Source organism: Podarcis raffonei, chromosome 2, assembly GCF_027172205.1.
Source record: "Podarcis raffonei isolate rPodRaf1 chromosome 2, rPodRaf1.pri, whole genome shotgun sequence".
Classification (NCBI taxonomy): Eukaryota; Metazoa; Chordata; class Lepidosauria; order Squamata; family Lacertidae; genus Podarcis; species Podarcis raffonei.
Genome location: NC_070603.1, coordinates 55,914,833 through 55,932,232, shown reverse-complemented (window position 1 = coordinate 55,932,232; position 17,400 = coordinate 55,914,833). Strand labels below are relative to the sequence as shown.

Here is a 17,400-nt window from a genome sequence, read left to right as displayed (position 1 = left end):
AGGTCTGAGAGCACTGGTTGCTTTTAGTTTAGCTTCTCAGGTCCGTGAGGGAATAGACGTTGAATATAAGTTCCCCATCTGAAAGTGCAGGCTGTAATATTCTGTGGGCAGTTGTACACCTATCAGACAAAATAAAGTAAATGTAAATGAAGAATGGAATTATGTTTACCTACTGCCTGAACCAGAATTAGCTCCCTTAGTTATGGTTTCAGAAAGCTGCAGGCAATATTTTTTAGCCTGCTTTATTCCAGAATATTACGGAGTAGTTACACTAATAAGACAAATTATATGTAATTAAAATAGGTGAATACTGCACATGTGTCTTCAACCATGTGTGTCAAACGACTTTTTGAATCAAGCATTATTGTACTGTTTTTGGAAGATAAAAATAAGGGTGCAACTTGGCAAGACAGCAGGTGAGCCATGTTTGGCTCTCCTACAGTTTTGTTTTTATAAAGAGCAAACGTAGTTGGCTAGGGGCCCTGATTCAACACTGGGCAGAAAACCCCTTTCCTTCAACCCCCTTTCTCATTCTATTCCCCATCCTCCAGAGGATCTGGAGGTATACAGGTAGTGTGTTAATATTTGGATTGGAAAAAATGACAAGCCGACCTATTCAAGTAGGATTTCTATTATTAGTTCTTCCAGGGGCCATTTTGGGATGGGTTGCTCTTCATTTTTCTGCTGGAAAACATTCAGCACCACACTGTTACAGTTGTTCCACCAGTACAAGTGTTTCTGCTTGCTGGGTAGAACAGAAACCCTCCTCGTTTACATTTTAATGTGAATGTGCCATACAAAAATTGAAATGTGTGGTAGCATATATTGAAAGCAGTCCTTCTTTGTAACCAAACGTGTGTTTTTCTATCTCCCCTGCCACAGCAAAATCCCTGCAAGAGTTTGCTGCTGTTCTTAGAAATTTAGAAGATGAGCGCATGCGCATGGTATGGACTTTGTGTATGCAAAATAATGTGAGGAAAATCGATGATGAACTTTTGGGAGTTATAGCAGTGGAAGCGGGGAAGGAACAATCCTTGGCAAAACTTGGAGTCTGCTCTAGGAGAAATAGCAGCCATGTAAAATTTTGTTTTGAGCAGAGTGTCTCCTTGGCATAAGTGATTTAGGGTCTGTAAGTGTGTTATATTTAGAAGTCAAGGTGGTGCATTTTGCTGAGGAACAACCCGTGGCCTTCCAGATGCTGTTGGATTCCAGTTCCCATCAGCTCCCACCAGCCTGGTCTGCGATAATGGGAGCTGTACTCCAGCAACATCTGAATGGCCACAGAATCCTCACCCCCTGGCATACATTGTGCCATGTCAAGGCTTTGATATATCTGCTGGCCATGGGAAGAAGACTGTGAAGAATTTCTGTGCCGCTCTTGCCTGCTTTGGCCAATGGCCATGGTATAGCTCAACAGCCAGAATTGTCAGCTTTTGTTCCTCAAAGAATAGCAATATTCATCCCTTTGGGAGTAAGTCTTGGCAGCATAACAGGGAGGGCAAGCCACGATGAACTGCCTGCCACTGAATCCAGTTGGTCTGGCACTCAGAGAACAAAGACCCAATTATCCAGTACAGCTTGTTTATACATTTTTGCTCTCGCTTGGAGTAAAGTTTCCCTGATAGCATTGAATGTAGAAGTTGTTGTAGAGATGGGCCAAATGTGCTGAGTGTGTCCACATTTTCCATCCTCACAGATACTTCCAATAACTCAGCAGCAGACAGATGCCACCGTCACCCACACACATGTATGCCTGTGGTAGTTGCACACTTTCTTTCTTCGAGAGCTAGATCCCAGTTTCTCTTGCTACTGTTTCCAAACACCTGTTGATCAGCTCAGCAGAAACACATGTACGCAATTAGAAAAGAAAAGCACAATATAAATTGCGGTAAGGTAGAAGAGCTAAAGGGACGCGGGTGGCGCTGTGGGTAAAAGCCTCAGCGCCTAGGGCTTGCCAATCGAAAGGTCGGCGGTTCGAATCCCCGTGGCGGGGTGCGCTCCCGCTGCTCGGTCCCAGCGCCTGTCAACCTAGCAGTTCGAAAGCACCCCCGGGTGCAAGTAGATAAATAGGGACCGCTTACTGGCGGGAAGGTAAACGGCGTTTCCGTGTGCTGCGCTGGCTCGCCAGATGCAGCTTTGTCACGCTGGCCATGTGACCCGGAAGTGTCTCCGGACAGCGCTGGCCCCCGGCCTCTTGAGTGAGATGGGCGCACAACCCCAGAGTCTGTCAAGACTGGCCCGTACGGGCAGGGGTACCTTTACCTTTACCTTTAGAAGAGCTAAAATTCACACTAGCAGGGGGGAGAATCTCAGCCCAGAAGCTTGGCAAAAAAGAGAGGTGCTAACAGAACGACTATGGAGGGGGCCAATTACATCTTCACATACGGAGTTCACTAAGCTGGGCACTGTAACCAAGAAGGTCCAGTCCTCTGAGTATATTGGGATAGTAAATGCCCACATGTACGGACACTAAATTTGGATGGAAGGAATCAGATTTAAACTCTCACAGGTATAGACTGCTGAGATAAATTTTGAAGGGGAAAACTGAATTCTCAGCAAGATTCATCAGTCATGTTGACAAGCCCAGAGTCATTACCTCAGTTACTGCTCCGCTTCAGAAATTTAGAACTCTCTCCCCCGCCCCTCTGTGTATTGTTTCAGGATCTAATGTTTACCCTAACTGTTGTGCGACTTCATCACATCATCTTGTTATTGTTGTCTGAGTGTTCAAAGTTTATTTGTTGTAAACTGTTTAGAAGTTTCAAGCAAGCGGCATATAATTTTTTTGTTAAACAAATGTTTCAAACTAAGAAAAAACTGCATCACAAAACAATATATTGAATAGGGTTCAGCTATTCAAACTGTTGAATGCCACAACTTCCTTCTGTTTTATAAGGGCTTAGGTGAACTGGGCTGTAATCCTATGCCAATTAGCCTGGGTGTTAGTCCTATTGAACTCAGTAGGGCTGCTGAATCAACACATAGGATCACACTCTCTCAGGCATATTGTACTGCTTGTGAATTGTTCCTGCTTGAAGTATTTACATGTAAATGCCAGTTATTTTTATGTCATCATCCTTAATTATATGGTCTGCAAATTTCTGAGTCATACAAGTTTCTCCAGAAGGAAAAATATCCTATATCCAAACCGAATTCTAGTAATTGAGCACAGGAGTTAGGAAGCATATATCAGAATGAAGGAGTCTGAATGTTTTTTCTTTACTGTCATCAGATTGAGAATGCTGGTGAGGTCTTAATCACACCTCTGGAGAAATTTCGTAAGGAGCAAATTGGTGCTGCTAAGGTAGGTAGAGAAATGGCGAATGATAATCTTGAAACCCTTTGTCTATGCTGGAGGTTTGAAAGTCACAACAGACATATTATGTTGGGATTTTGGAAACTGTATGAATCCCTCGATTATAGTATTTTGCTGCCTCCTATAATGTCCAGCATAACCTTTGTCTTGATTAACAGCAGCAAAGCAAAGTCTCTGCCTAAGCTTACACCTTTTATATAAGGTAAATTCATGTTATTTATTTATGTTTTAAAAAATATTTCAAGGCTGCTGTACAGGGTAGTGCCCACCAAAGACACCTTACCACAATGACAATTTACAGAATATCAATAATAAAACCACAAAACTATCAAATTGCCCCCTCCCCTGAAAAGCAGTCAGTAAAGATACACAGCCAGCCACAGCAAAAGCAAGCCACAACTTCTGTTGTCTATGTTCTGGTACAACTCTAGGTTAGATTACTGCAACACGTTATATGTAGGGCTGCCCTTGAAGACAGTTTGAAAACTTCAGCCGGTGCAGAATTAAGTGGCCAGGTTGCTCACCCAGGACAAGATGGCCTGACTGTACTGGCTGCCAATTAGTTTCTGGTCACAATTCAAAGTGTTGTTTTTGACCTATAAAGCCTTAAATGGCTCAGGACTGCAATACCTCAAGGACTGCCTCTCCCTATATGAACTGATCCAGACCCTGCAATCTGAGGCCCTTCTTCGTGTGCCTCCTCCGTGAGAGGTCAGGAGGTTGGCAGCACAAGAAGAGGCCTTTTCTGTGGTGGCTCCCCGATTGTGGAATGGTGTCCCCAGAGAGGTTCATCTGGCACCTGCATTATGTGTCTTTAGGTGCGGGAAGTCTGCTGCTATATTTTCAGGGGAGTCTCTCAACCTAAAACCCCATCTTTCATCTCAGAAATTTCTGAGATTAGGCACAGCTCTAATTTTTACTCAGTTTCTATGAGGCATTGTACCTTTTGTCCTCTGTCTTGTCTTGCTTTGCTACTATAACAACTTGTTGCTGCTCTTAAGATATATGGGCTTCTGCCAGTTTCACTTTCCTTCAGCCTTTCTTCTTGTTAAACAGAGGCTTCTTGTGAACTCTTTATTGAAGAGGCTCTGATTTTGGTGTTTGATTTACAACGTTACCTAGGAGTGACACCAGAGCTGGAATCAAATTGCACAAGGCGGTGGAATTAATTTGATGTTAGTGAAGGCCAAAACCTAAAACAGGGGTAGTCAATATGGTGTCCTCTAGATGTAGTTGGACTCCAGCTAGCATGACTGGGGTGAGGATGATGGGAGTTGTAGTACTTTAAATTTTATGTTAAATTTTTAGAATTAATAAAAGAACATGTTAGCATTTGGCTCAATCCTCCTTTGACATGCTGAAGTACTGCGGCAATGCAATTGTTCTTGATATGTATATAACATTTTTTGGCAGGAAGCCAAGAAAAAATACGACAAGGAGACAGAGAAATATTGTGGTGTGTTAGAAAAGCACTTAAACCTGTCTTCCAAGAAGAAGGAATCCCAACTTCAAGAGGTGAGATTGGCTTCTTGTTTTCTTGTCACGCTTCCCTTTTACAGACCCCATTAATTGCTTATGCACTTCAGGGCTCAGGCTGCAATGAGAAAGAAAGGCCTTTTCTGAAGTTTCTGGAATTTGGTTTTAGGAGCCCAGGCAACACAATATGTTAAACAATATTTAACACATTGTTAAATATTTAACACACATGTTAAAACACATTTTTGCAATTTTAAAAAACACAGAACAACTCTTGAATTTGAGATGACGTGTTCTCTTGTTTTGAGCTTTGTTAGGGCATGGATTATGAATATGTTAAGTGAAATACATACTGGCTGCTGGAGTCAAGCTGCTGTTGGTGCCAATGGAAGCTTTCCTCCGGATGTAGAAAGCATTGTTGAAGGGGGACTTTTGCCGGGACTGTGGCAAAGTAGGAAAGAATTAAACTCCTTCTTCCTGTTTGTCTCCTGCAATGATTTCCTTTACATTGAAGTCATTATTGTTTTTAAAAATGTGCTGTTTGTTCCTAAAATAAATAATTTTAAGATTCAGGGGTTCACCTCCAGAATGAAAGGGGGAAGAAGAATTTGCTGTAGCCAAGAGAATGTGATCCTTCAATAATGTAAAAACAATGAAATTGAAGACAGTGGCATGTTAATCATTTTTTTGAGAACTGCAGTCAGTGTAAACAAAGGATAGGCAGACTGAGGAACCGTTTGATTTACTTAAAAAACAACAAGTTATTAGAATCTCAAGATCAACCCAGCCGATCTCTAATATTTGGGGAACACATCCAATAACTGTTTGATGGTTAGCTGTTGTGCAGTAATTGTGGTGAATATTGGACTAGTGAAACTTGTGGGTAGTGAAATTTCTGAGGTAATGGAATGTTTGGGAACATCCTGGCTACTCAAGAGGGCAAGGCTGTTGGCAACAAAAACCTCTATTTTGTGAAAGAGAGGAACAGTAGCTAGTTTGCTGAGATTAAAAAAAAAATTGTTATGAGGAGGAGCTCTGAAGGGCAGACAAGGGCCTGGATAGAAAGTCAGAGGACTCTAATGAAACCTAAGGAACAAAGAGTGTACATACAGTATCGCTGAAGGAAAGAGGCAGACGGAGCAGTGGACTGAATTAATATACATTAATATGAAGGGGGGCAGAGATGGATGGCAGGGATGACTGAGGAAAAACTGTGGGTTGTGGGATAGGGAACTAAAGGGCCTAGTGTAGACCCTGAGAGGACCCTTGTGCCTTACAGCACACCCACCCACGTGTTCTGCTAGTCATTGTTTCCTCCATTACTCAGTTTTGACCTGAGAAACCTGAGGAGTTAGTGAGGGCAGTCAGACAGTGGAGTGCTGAATGTTGTCTATCAATTAGAACTAACTAGCTAATTGTTTGCCTCTTTTCAGATACAATTCTTGTATGTAACCACTGAATAATGGCGCCACCTTGTGGACATCTTTCACATTCATCTTTAGTTCTGGGTACTTTTGGAAAAGAAGTTACATTAAACATTTTATTTATTTTTTTTACCAGAAGGAGCTCTGAGCTTTCCATTTTAGACATGCGTGATAGCCATTGAGCCCTCTCTAATTTTACCTTTACAAGCTCTTTGTACGCTCAAGCTACCTTGACTGAGTGACATCTTCGCCTGAGTGATATTTTGGTTTAGGTGCCTTAGATTTTGAATGAGGTGTCCAAATGTTTTCAGCTTCCATATGGAAGCAGGGATGCCTCGGCCTTGAAATGTCTGAGGATTTAGCTATTGAGCTAGGATTTCAGAAGGGGAAGCATGCCAGAAGAATGACAAATGTGTGTGGAGAAGTTCGTTGTTTGTGGTAATTTTAGAAGAGTGGGTGCTGTGCTTCATTAATAACATACAGCTGCTTCGCGGGTGTGTCTGGCTCAGCCAAAGACAATAGTTCATGTGTTGAGAGCTCTGAGTTTCTTCTGCTGGCCAAACATCTGGGAGGTTGGAATTCATTTAGTTGCTTAGCAAGCCTGCTAATATGGCACCACGTCTTACTGACTTCACTTAAGTGTATCCCACTCCTTGTACACTGGACCCTTGTGAACATAAGTATTTACTTTATACTTTTGTATTTCATATGCTGCTCAATTTAACTATATCCCTTGGGTGTTTTCACAAATCTAAATCAGTAAGATACAAATACTGTTAGCTGTCATAGATTTAAAACAACCTGCTCAAAAGTTCATAAAAAGCAGCATAAGCCCAAACAATAAGCAGCATAAAATCAGCAATATTTACAAATGTATAATAGTTATAAATGTATTCAAATGCTTAGGAGAATTAGGAGGTCTTCATTTGGTGCCTGAAAGATCCTAAGGTGGGTAACCGGGGGAACATCCCATAATCGAGGCATGACCACTAAGGAGGCCTTCAAGCTGCATTTTGAGGTACTTAAACTTGAGAGACCCTGGTTGAATGCCCCCTCTCAGCCATGAAGTATACTAGGTGACTTTGGTCCAGTGACCTACATTTTGTAGGGTTGTTGTAAAGTTAATAGGGAGAAGAAGCATGCACTGTATGCCTTCCTGACCTTAGAGGAAGATAGATATATGAATTATGAATATGCAAATTAATATAACACTACCAACAACTCTAACAGCTTGTGAGAAATCTAAGCAGTAGCTGTTTGGTGCCAATTTAGATCTCAATGCTGTTTCTTTGTGAATAATTCAAATAAAAGGAATTATTTCCTTTTTTTTCAAAAAAAGGAGATTCATTCTGGGAAACCCTGAAATTCCTTCAGAGCCTTGTTGTTGTTGTTTAGTCGTTTAGTCGTGTCCGACTCTTCGTGACCCCATGGACCAGAGCACGCCAGGCACTCCTGTCTTCCACTGCCTCCCGCAGTTTGGTCAAACTCATGTTTGTGGCTTCAAGAACACTGTCCAACCATCTCGTCCTCTGTCGTTCCCTTCTCCTTGTCCTTCAGAGCCTAGGGTTTCTCAATGAGATGGAGAGTAATTGTTCTTGTGGACTTGGTATAATGTTTGGCTGTCCTATCTACTTTTTTCTGGAACTCAACCTTCTTTTGTGAAGATTACTGTACAAGCAGCACTTTGCATAATATTGGTGCCAAATGTTAACATTTAATAGCTGCTTTGTATCTTTTTAATCCACATGGTAATTTGACAGGCAGACAGCCAGGTGGACCTGGTTCGACAGCACTTCTATGAAGTCTCCCTTGAGTATGTCTTCAAAGTACAAGAAGTTCAAGAGAGGAAGATGTTTGAGTTTGTGGAACCAGTAAGTAAACAGTCGTGGCTTTTCATTGTTACGCTGTGAACTGTTTTACGGTATAGTAGATATTGGAGATGTTTCCAATCGCTTGCTTGCGGTTCAGATGGGAAAACTGACAAACAGCTGCTGTGAAGTCTCCTACACTTTAAAAAGAATCAATTTTGTCACAGTGATTGAGTTTCCAAAAAGGCATTAATGATAGAGTGCCTTCTGTTTTCTCATAAATTGTGAGACAATCGTCTGAATTTGAATAGGGTCACTAATGTGGCCTTCATCAGTCTCATACCCAAGCAGGATGGGACCTGTTGCCTTTTGTGGTGTGGTCTCAAATCACCTGGAAGTGTGTGCATGTGAATATCACAGTACCTCCCAGTTTTCCTCCCTCTTGCAATGGTTGGTTGAAACAGCCGACTTTATTAACGTCTTCTGTACTTGATATGATTGCCTCACAGGATTTCAGCTAAACCCCATAGACACTAATTAACAAGCACAATCTGTAGAGTCCTGTAATTTTTTAGGTCCACGGAATTGTAAAAATAAATTAAAGGAAATGAGAAGGCAGTGGGTTATAATACAGTCCAGAACAGGCTGAGACTCTATTACTGGATCTGCCAGCCTTCTGACTAAGAGCAATATTAAGCTTTACCTTAGTTTAAAGACATTCAGCATATACCTGACTTCAGTCCGTGGTTCAGAACCTCCAAGAGGTTGTGTTTCAAAGCCTCTCTCTGTAAATACTGAATAAAAAGCAGATGATCAGAATTTTTTTCCTTGCTGGGCAACTGGCTGTGGGAGCCAGTCGGGGAGCCACTGCAGAAAAGGTTTGTTCTCATGTTGCCGCACTCTGGACCTCTCATAGAGGAGGCACACAAAGAAGGGCATCAGATGATGACCACAAGGTTTGGGTCCCTTCATATGGGAAGAGGCGGTCCTTGAGATATTGCGTTCCTGAACTATTTCTGTAACCATCAACATAACCAGAGCCACTTTCAGTGCTGAAAGCAGGTCAGGACTGAAATGGGTCAAGGTACAAGAGGGATAATTTATTACAGCTCGCATAACACAGCATAAAACAGCATTCATAAAGATAAAATATACAATCAGAGCAGATTGCAGCAATAGCTCATGAGTTAAAACTGAGGTCAAGGTAATTAATCCCATCCACAAATTCCTGAAGCTGGACCCACCACCACATGCTCAAGCACCTTACCCAAGTAGGGAATGTATGACACTATCCAGGAAATATCCTGAGAGGGCTTGTGTAGAGAACGGAAGCTGAGACATTAGTGCGCTCATGGCTGAGGTAACATTTAATAAGTTGTCTGATCCACACCTCATATTTTCCTAGGCAGTACTTTCAGTCAATTCTCTTCTGAAGCAGTATTTTTGTTAGGCAGAAATTTCATCATTGGTATTCAAGGTTTTTACGTTCTGAAAGCGTATGTTAGTAGCTTCTGAATAGAGAGGTTTGCCTATTACTCCCTCCAAACAATAAAAAAAAAATAGACCTGTTCATTTCATGTATTCCTCAAAATAGCTTTTGTGATTTTATGGTCTTGGAACACTACTGACTTCATCTGAGCCGTGTTTCCATTATTGTAAAATGAAGATTGGGTGGGTATCCTTTCCTTCCATCCTGGAGCTTTGAAGGAATAAAATCCACAGTACTCTTATCAGTACAGTGGTACCTCTGGATGCGAACAGGATCCGTTCCGGAGCCCCATTCACATCCTGAAGCGAACGCAACCCGCGTCTGTGCATGCGCGGGTCATGTTTCACGGATTCCACGCATGCGCGTGACGTCATTTTGAGCGTCTGCGCGAGCGGCGAAACCCGGAAGTAACGCGCTCCGTTACTTCCGGGTCGCCGTAGAGCGCAACCCGGAAATGCTTAACCTGAAGCTACTTCAACCCAGGTATGACTGTATAGATAAAATGACAAAATTCTTGTGTAACTTTTGTATCTGACCTGCAGATGGCACCAGGCATTGCTGATGCGTTGCTTAAATTGTTTTGTGGAATGTTTCTAAACCACATTCTGTGTGTATGGTGTGTCTGTGTGCACACAAACACAGGGAAAGTACAGAATGACTATTTATTTAAAATGGGGCAAAGAGTGGCAAGCAGGAGAAGGGGTGTGAATTAAAGAAACTCTTTAAAATGTGGCATATTTTACATTTGTGTTATGTTCCCGAGATGAATGCACAAATCCCAGATGCAGTATAATGTGTAATGTGCTCTTGAGACTGAGCAGGACATCACTCACCTGAGAGAGTGAGGCATGGCTACATATATGCTTGAGTTTTTTGCTCACTGAAGATCTTACCAGGCCTTTCAAGTTAAATTTAAAGACTTAAGTGGATGAAAATGCTTTAAAGAAGCTGCCTGCTACTGTCAGTACTGTGATCTGTATCAGAAGAGAAGTTTTGAAAGCTCTAGAGGTTGCACAGTGTCATACAATAATGCTAGTAAAAGAGTGATTTAAAAAAGCAAACCTGTTGCATACATTTAGACTAGGGATGCTTTAGTTCAGAGGTTGCAAATTGTTTTGGCATAGAAACTGTTGTGGGTATCACACATGTGCTACAACTCTCCCCAGATGCAATCCCCTTAAATCACCCCCCCATTAGATGTGTGTGTTGCTTAAAGAAGGCCTCTTTTAAGCCTAATTTTAGTGTAGGAATGGAACTCTGTGGGCATCAGGGAAGGCCTCTGGTGGCAGATCTGTGCCCATGGGTACTTTGCCGGTGACCCATGTTTTAGTTAGAAGTAGGTCCCATTGAGTTCAGTGGTGCTTACTCCAATATAGGTGTGCAGCCATGCTGGACAAGCTTATGGATGTAACTCCTATTTTGGTCAATAGGACTAATGTCGGCACAGAATAACTGTAGTTTCTTTTCTTTTTTCCTTTGGGGGTGCACTGTGATGTTGAATGGGAAGAAAGGGCAGTAGCAATAACTCTCTCCTTGAGTAAACACAGTCGTACCTCAGAAGTCGGAACAGAATCCGTTCCGGAAGTCCATTCGACTTCTGAAACATTTGACTTCCAAAGCGCGGCTACTGATTGGCTGCAGGAAGCTCCTGCAGACAATCAAAAGCTGCAGAAGCCCCATCGGACGTTCAGCTTCCAAAAGAAGGTTCGAAAATCAGAACACACACTCCTGGTTTTTGATCTTTTGGAACGTTCAACTCCCAAGGTGTTCGGGAGCTGAGGTACGACAGTAGAATCCAGTGAGAGCATGTCTGTCTGTCTGTCTATCTATCTATCTCTCTTACCTCAGCCACTTGGTGTTTATTTTAAAAATTTCTTCTCTCTTGCAGCTGCTGGCATTTCTGCAAGGGCTATTCACATTCTACCACCATGGCTATGAGCTTGCAAAGGATTTCAGTGATTTCAAGACGGAGCTGACAATTAGCATACAAAATGTAAGCACAGAGTGGAATCACTTAACAGAGACACTGCAACTTTACCAACTTTTCACAAAGGATGTTAATGAGAGGTTAAAATTGTACACAAGCAATCCCCACTCCCCCAGTGGACAGGGGGTAAGCATGGTGACCTAACACATAGCCTCCGTAGCAGCTTGTTTCCTTCTCTTTATGAATGTTGAGAGCCAGCTGTCTATCCATGTCCATGCCTAAGTGCAATAATTTCAGTAAGTATTTAAAACCATTGTTTGCTTCTTCAAGAATGTGACATCATTTGTGAGTGTTACTGCCAGAAGCTGATGTTGGCAACTTTCAGCCTCTACTTCTCATGTAGGATGAATTGCTTCATAACTGGAAAATTGCCTTGTGGTTTTATGTGGAAGGATTTGCATTTGGGAGGTTGTTAGGTTATATAGTTATGTTATTGCATACCTGTGTTTCTCAAAATACTGATACTAGCTACCTCTTCATCAGTCTTTGAGAAACTCTGGTGTATTTGTGGAATGCTCATACTTTGAACTGGAACTATATGCATACACTAATAGATGAGTGTATCTCTCTTCAGATTACCATAAAAATGGTACTTTTTATTTATATATAAAAATTGCACATGAGAGTTCATAAATGTGCTGTTGGTTCACACCACGCAACCTCTCTGTGATCCTAAGCATGTGTGAGTTTAAGGGTTTATATGAAGCTGTTGGTTCCTTTGTTGCACCCAGAGCAGTAGCAGCTTCTTTTTCTGCATCCTGTGTGTTTTAAGGCTGGTAAAGGCTACCTAACACCACTTTTTTTGCCGTCTACTTTAAATGCAGACAAGAAATCGCTTTGAAGGAACAAGATCAGAGGTTGAGTCCTTGATGAGGAAGATGAAGGAGAATCCCCACGAGCACAAAAACATCAGCCCTTTCACAATGGAAGGATATCTCTATGTCCAGGAAAAGCGTATGTGTTGCTTCCCCTGGGATCATGCAGCTGCTATGCAATGGACTTTTGAGTTGACTGGTGATAGTTCTTATTTTAGTTAGGAAAACAGGATGAGCCTCTCTTGTCTGTATGAACAAGGCTGACCTAAGCTCCTGTTGCCTGCAGTAGAATCCCCTCCCCAATGTCAAAGTGTGTAGCTCCCCTGAAATAAATAAATAAATAAATAAATAAATAAATAAATAAATAATAATAATAAAAAATACCACCAATACTCCACCAAGGGCGGCTGACAACATATCTAAAAATATAATAAAAACATCAGTCCTTTAAAAACTTCCCTAAACAGGGCTGCATTCATTGTGGTGTAGTATTTAAGAGCAGTGGACTCGTAATCTGGTGAACCGGGTTTGATTCCCTGCTCCTCCACATGCAGCTGCTGGGTGACCTTGGGCTAGTCACACTTCGTTGAAGTCTCTCAGCCTCACTCACCTCACAGAGTATTTGTTATGGGGGAGGAAGGGAAAAGGAGATTGTTAGCCGCTTTGAGACTCCTTAGGGTAGTGATAAAGCAGGATATCAAATCCAAACTCCTCTTCTTCTTCTAAAGCTTAGATTGTTGTTTATTTCCTTGACATCTGAAGGGAGGGTGTTCACTGGGAGGGTACCACTACCGAGAACATGCACAACATTGGTTTTTAAAAGATTCCATTCAACAGTTCTTACTGGCCCCAGTTATCTCTAGCTTAGAAACTTTTATTGAAAGCTTTAAATAGATCCTGCCTTACTTTAAGCATATTGAAAAGGATGCTAGTTGAGCCATTTCTTTTTATACAAAAATGCTACATCATGCTACCCTTTTCAGAGTACAGTTGTGGTGAATATGAATTGATGTTCTGCAACAGCAGTTCTCAGACCTTTCCCCCTGCAGATTAGTGGAAAATTGCTAGAGGTCTCAGTGGACCACTTCATTATTTTTGATTTTGCATATCAAAACATCTAGATAACTGTTTAATTTTTTTAAAAAATATTCAGTGCTGATGCCATCATCATCAAAACCAGCATGGCATTAATGTAAATAGTGAGCCTTTGGTCAGGTTTATAAGAAGAGTTCTTGGCAAATGTTTAGGGTAAAATTAGTAGACTGCACCAGTGCTGTATTATGGAAAACATGGGCTTTAGGCTAGGGCCTTGTTAGCCTGGCTCTTGTTGAAACAGCTGTTCGACAGTGGAATTTGCTGCCAAGGAGTATGGTGGAGTCTCCTTCTTTGGAGGTCTTTAAGCAGAGGCTTGACAACCATATGTCAGGAGTGCTCTGATGGTGTTTCCTGCTTGGCAGGGGGTTGGACTCGATGGCCCTTGTGGTCTCTTCCAACTCTATGATTCTATGATTCTATGATTTCCATAATGAAAAAAATCAGGAGCGGTGCCAATTATTTTAATTTATTTAACAAAAGTTATATAGCACTTGATTGTAATAAAAACTCTTAAGCAGTTTACAAGAAATATTAAAATCATCAACATTACAAAGAAGCAATTTAAAAATTAAAAGCTAATTAAAATTATTCATTAGCTAAACAGAGATTTTAAAAATCAACACCTATGTTTCTGAATAGGACTTCCCAAACAAAAATGTTTTAAGCAGATGCCAAAAAGAGTATGTTGAGGGCACCTGTCTGGTGTCAATAGGGAATTCCAAAGTGTAGGTACTGCAAACCCAAGACTGTTGTGTTTTGTTTTTTACAAGTGTGCAATGAGTAGTGTGTGGCGTATGTAACAATGCCAGTTCCACAGATCAAAATCATTGAGTGGCACATATGTAATAAGGCAATCCCACATGTAAACTGGTCCCAAGATGCTAAGGGCTTTATATACCAATAGTAACACTTGAACTTGGCCTGGTAACAAATAGACAACCAGTACAGGTCTCTGAGCAAAGGTGTTATATGCTCACATGGTCTCACACATGTTGACAACTGTGCTGCAACATTTTGCACTAACTGCAGTTTCCAGACCAAACATAAGGGAAGTGCATTGGAGTAATCCAATCTTGAAATTACCAGTGCTTGAACTACTGTGGTCAAGCTCTCTGGGTCTAGGAACAGTCATAGCTGTTGTATCAGTCAAAACTGGTAAAAGGTGCTTTTAGCCACTGAGGCTACGTGGACCTCAAGTGGCAAAGCTGGATGGATCTAGAAGCACCCCCAGACTGTGTACCTGCTCCTTCAAGGGGAGTGCAACAACATCCAGGGTAGGCGATGGACCAATTTCTTAAAGATAGCAACCACTCATCCACAGTGCCTCCATCTTGCTAGGATTCAAGCTCAGATGTCATGGAGAAATAGAGCCATAAGAATGTATTGCTTAGGTGTAAGAAATATTTAGAGTTGCCACCAGACATGGAGTGAGTGTTACCTGTAGAAAAGGAGCCTCAGGTCTGCCACCTGAGCAATTGGACTTGCCCTGTGTAAAGTCAACTGGATGGAGCTTGAAGAGCTTGGCTTTTAAGGCACAACTACTTCATCATTGGTTATTTTTATCTCTGTCTCTAACATCAACCCATTTCAATTATTTTAGGTCATTTTGGAACAACATCCTGGGTGAAGCATTATTGCACATATCACAGTGAATCTAAACGAATAACTATGGTGCCTTTTGACCAGAAGTCTGGCGGAAAGGGGGTGAGTGAAAATGCAAGTATCTAGCTATGTGGACAGTTCTAGGTTTATTTGCTGCTGTTGCTGCTACTACTACCACTATTACTACATTAATAGAAATAATAATAATAATAATAATAATAATAATAATAATAATAATACTTTAAAAATACATTTGGGGATTGTGGAAAATCTGTTCAATCAAGGTAATATTGTCCTTTTTAATAACTTAGTCCTGAATGTTGAAATGTCTCACTAGCAATAAATAAACTGCATAGTTAAGACATACCCTAATTCCCGATTTTTACTCTTTTTATTACACACACACACACACACACACACACACACACACACACACACGTGTTTGTGTCCTACCCTTGACAGCAGGAGAAAACAATCCTGCTCCTTCTTCCATATGGCCGCCCTTCAGATATTTGAAGATTGCTTTCATATCATATCTCCTCTCAGTCTCCTCTTTTCCAGGCTAAACGTATCTAACTCCCTCAACCTTTCTTCATCAGACCCTTGATCATCTTGGTCACAATATTCATAATTAATAGATTCTATGTGCATTTTCATAAACAAAAATTTCAATAATTATTATTATTTTAATTGTAACATTGATGGAACACACTTGGTATTACTCCCTGTGGTGAGATCAGTGTTGCATGCATCAATATATTTACATTTGTGTCTCACCTTTATTCCATCATGGAACCCAAGGTCAGTGCATATGCTGTCTCCAGGCAGACAACCACCCAGGTACTGACCAGTCCCAGACTTGCTTAGCTTTGGCAAGTTGGTGGTCTTATCGTACTTGCAGACCAAATCCTGGGACTAGATCAAGTGCCTTTAATATTTGTATCAGCACCTGTAGTCCCCCCTCCAGCAGCTGTTGTTAAGGGGTAGGTTGCTGTTGTACATGAAGGTTCTCTAAGTAGAAAAGCTTGGCTTGTTGGTTAGATGTTTGCTAGTGGATGAGGGTCAGTAAATTCGGGTCAGCTTTTTTGACTGGGTTAGGAATATGCAATCATTTTGTTTGAATCAATTAATTACACCCACCCCTCATTTTGAAGCAGAGAGAAAGGAGGTGCAAAATGGCCAGGCCACAGACTACTTGTGCGTGCATACAGATGCATGTATGTGCATGATGTTAAAATTCAGCATGAGAATTGGGGAGGGGGGCAGTTTTTGTGAGCTTAGGAACTGAAACTGGAGTTGGCTAGATTTCTTTCAGGCTTATCCTGAAAGTATATGCATAGTCCTAGAAGAGAATTTGCCCTGAGATAACTTGGGAAACATTTATTCCAGAATAAGGTTGTTTCATATGAAAATCTTGGAAACATTTCAAATCTTCAATGAAGCAGGCCCTTCTATAGTCGGACAGGCCTGTGGCACTTATTTTCATGTAGCACAAGGAGGTGCCTCTAGGCAGCAAGTGCTTATGGGGTGCATTTGTTAAGGGAATGGGGTGAATCATTACATTCACTTTGGCTTGTCCTGCAGCATTTTATTTACTTGCAGTTGAGTTTGCAGTCCTGGGATTCTCCTTAACATAATCATAAAAGAACATTAATATTCCCCTCACTAGGTCAGGTTGTTCTGTGAAGTCACTGCTTGGCACCCACCTGGCTCTGCTTCCCCAACAGAGTAGACCAGTCTCTTTCTGTTGATTTTATTATTATTATTATTTGCAGGATGATTCATGGTCTGGGAATGGCTGTTACCATCAGTGGTATTTCTCTGCCAGAGTAGCCTTTTGTAGTCTTCTCTCCCCATCCCCACCTGATATTTCTAAGAATCACTAAATTGAATCAAATCCAACAATAGAGGAGTGGCTCTGTCTGATAAAGTGGTGGGCATATCTAGTTTTCTTCAAGAAAGGAAATTGGATTACAGTCAATAGTAGTCAAGTGTACAAGGACTTCCAGTCATCTGAAAGAAATAGATTACTGGTAAGACTTGTATTCTAAGGTTTCTATCCCAGGAAAGACAACATTCTGGTGCCTTAATAGGGTCAAGGGGCAACTTGACCTTTGTGGTGAAAGAATGGAACTCAGAGGAAACGTATTAATCTCAGTTAAATTCTCCCTCTGCCATCACTGTGATTGAACAATGAAGATCTCTCACTCCGCTGCATGAGGGTCTTATTGATCCTATGAGATAGCTAGAACCTGCTGTAGCTTCTCTTTGAGGTGGGTGAAGTAACTGTGGTTGTGGGGTGGAACAGGATCTTATTTTGCTGCCTCAAATCCATGTGGTTTATAGCACCTTTAAATGGTTGTAGACTGCAGTTATATGTCGTTGTTC

The 17,400-nt window shown here is 41.4% G+C and overlaps 1 protein-coding gene across 9 annotated transcripts in view; it reads left to right on the top strand.

The window, feature by feature from the left end:
- ARHGAP26 (Rho GTPase activating protein 26) overlaps positions 1–17,400 on the top strand; it is a 204,773-nt gene that overhangs the window by 55,192 nt on the left and 132,181 nt on the right. For 3 of the 9 annotated variants that reach the window (XM_053376699.1, XM_053376695.1, XM_053376701.1), the window contains exons 3-9: positions 883–971; positions 3,233–3,304; positions 4,730–4,831; positions 7,977–8,087; positions 11,402–11,506; positions 12,325–12,454; positions 15,011–15,126. In XM_053376699.1, coding sequence (XP_053232674.1) covers positions 883–971; positions 3,233–3,304; positions 4,730–4,831; positions 7,977–8,087; positions 11,402–11,506; positions 12,325–12,454; positions 15,011–15,126 — 725 coding nt within the window. Of the gene's footprint in view, positions 1–882; positions 972–3,232; positions 3,305–4,729; positions 4,832–6,454; positions 6,669–7,976; positions 8,088–11,401; positions 11,507–12,324; positions 12,455–15,010; positions 15,127–17,400 lie in introns of those variants that run through there. The other 6 variants (XM_053376700.1, XM_053376698.1, XM_053376697.1 and 3 more) reach the window with 5 other exon arrangements.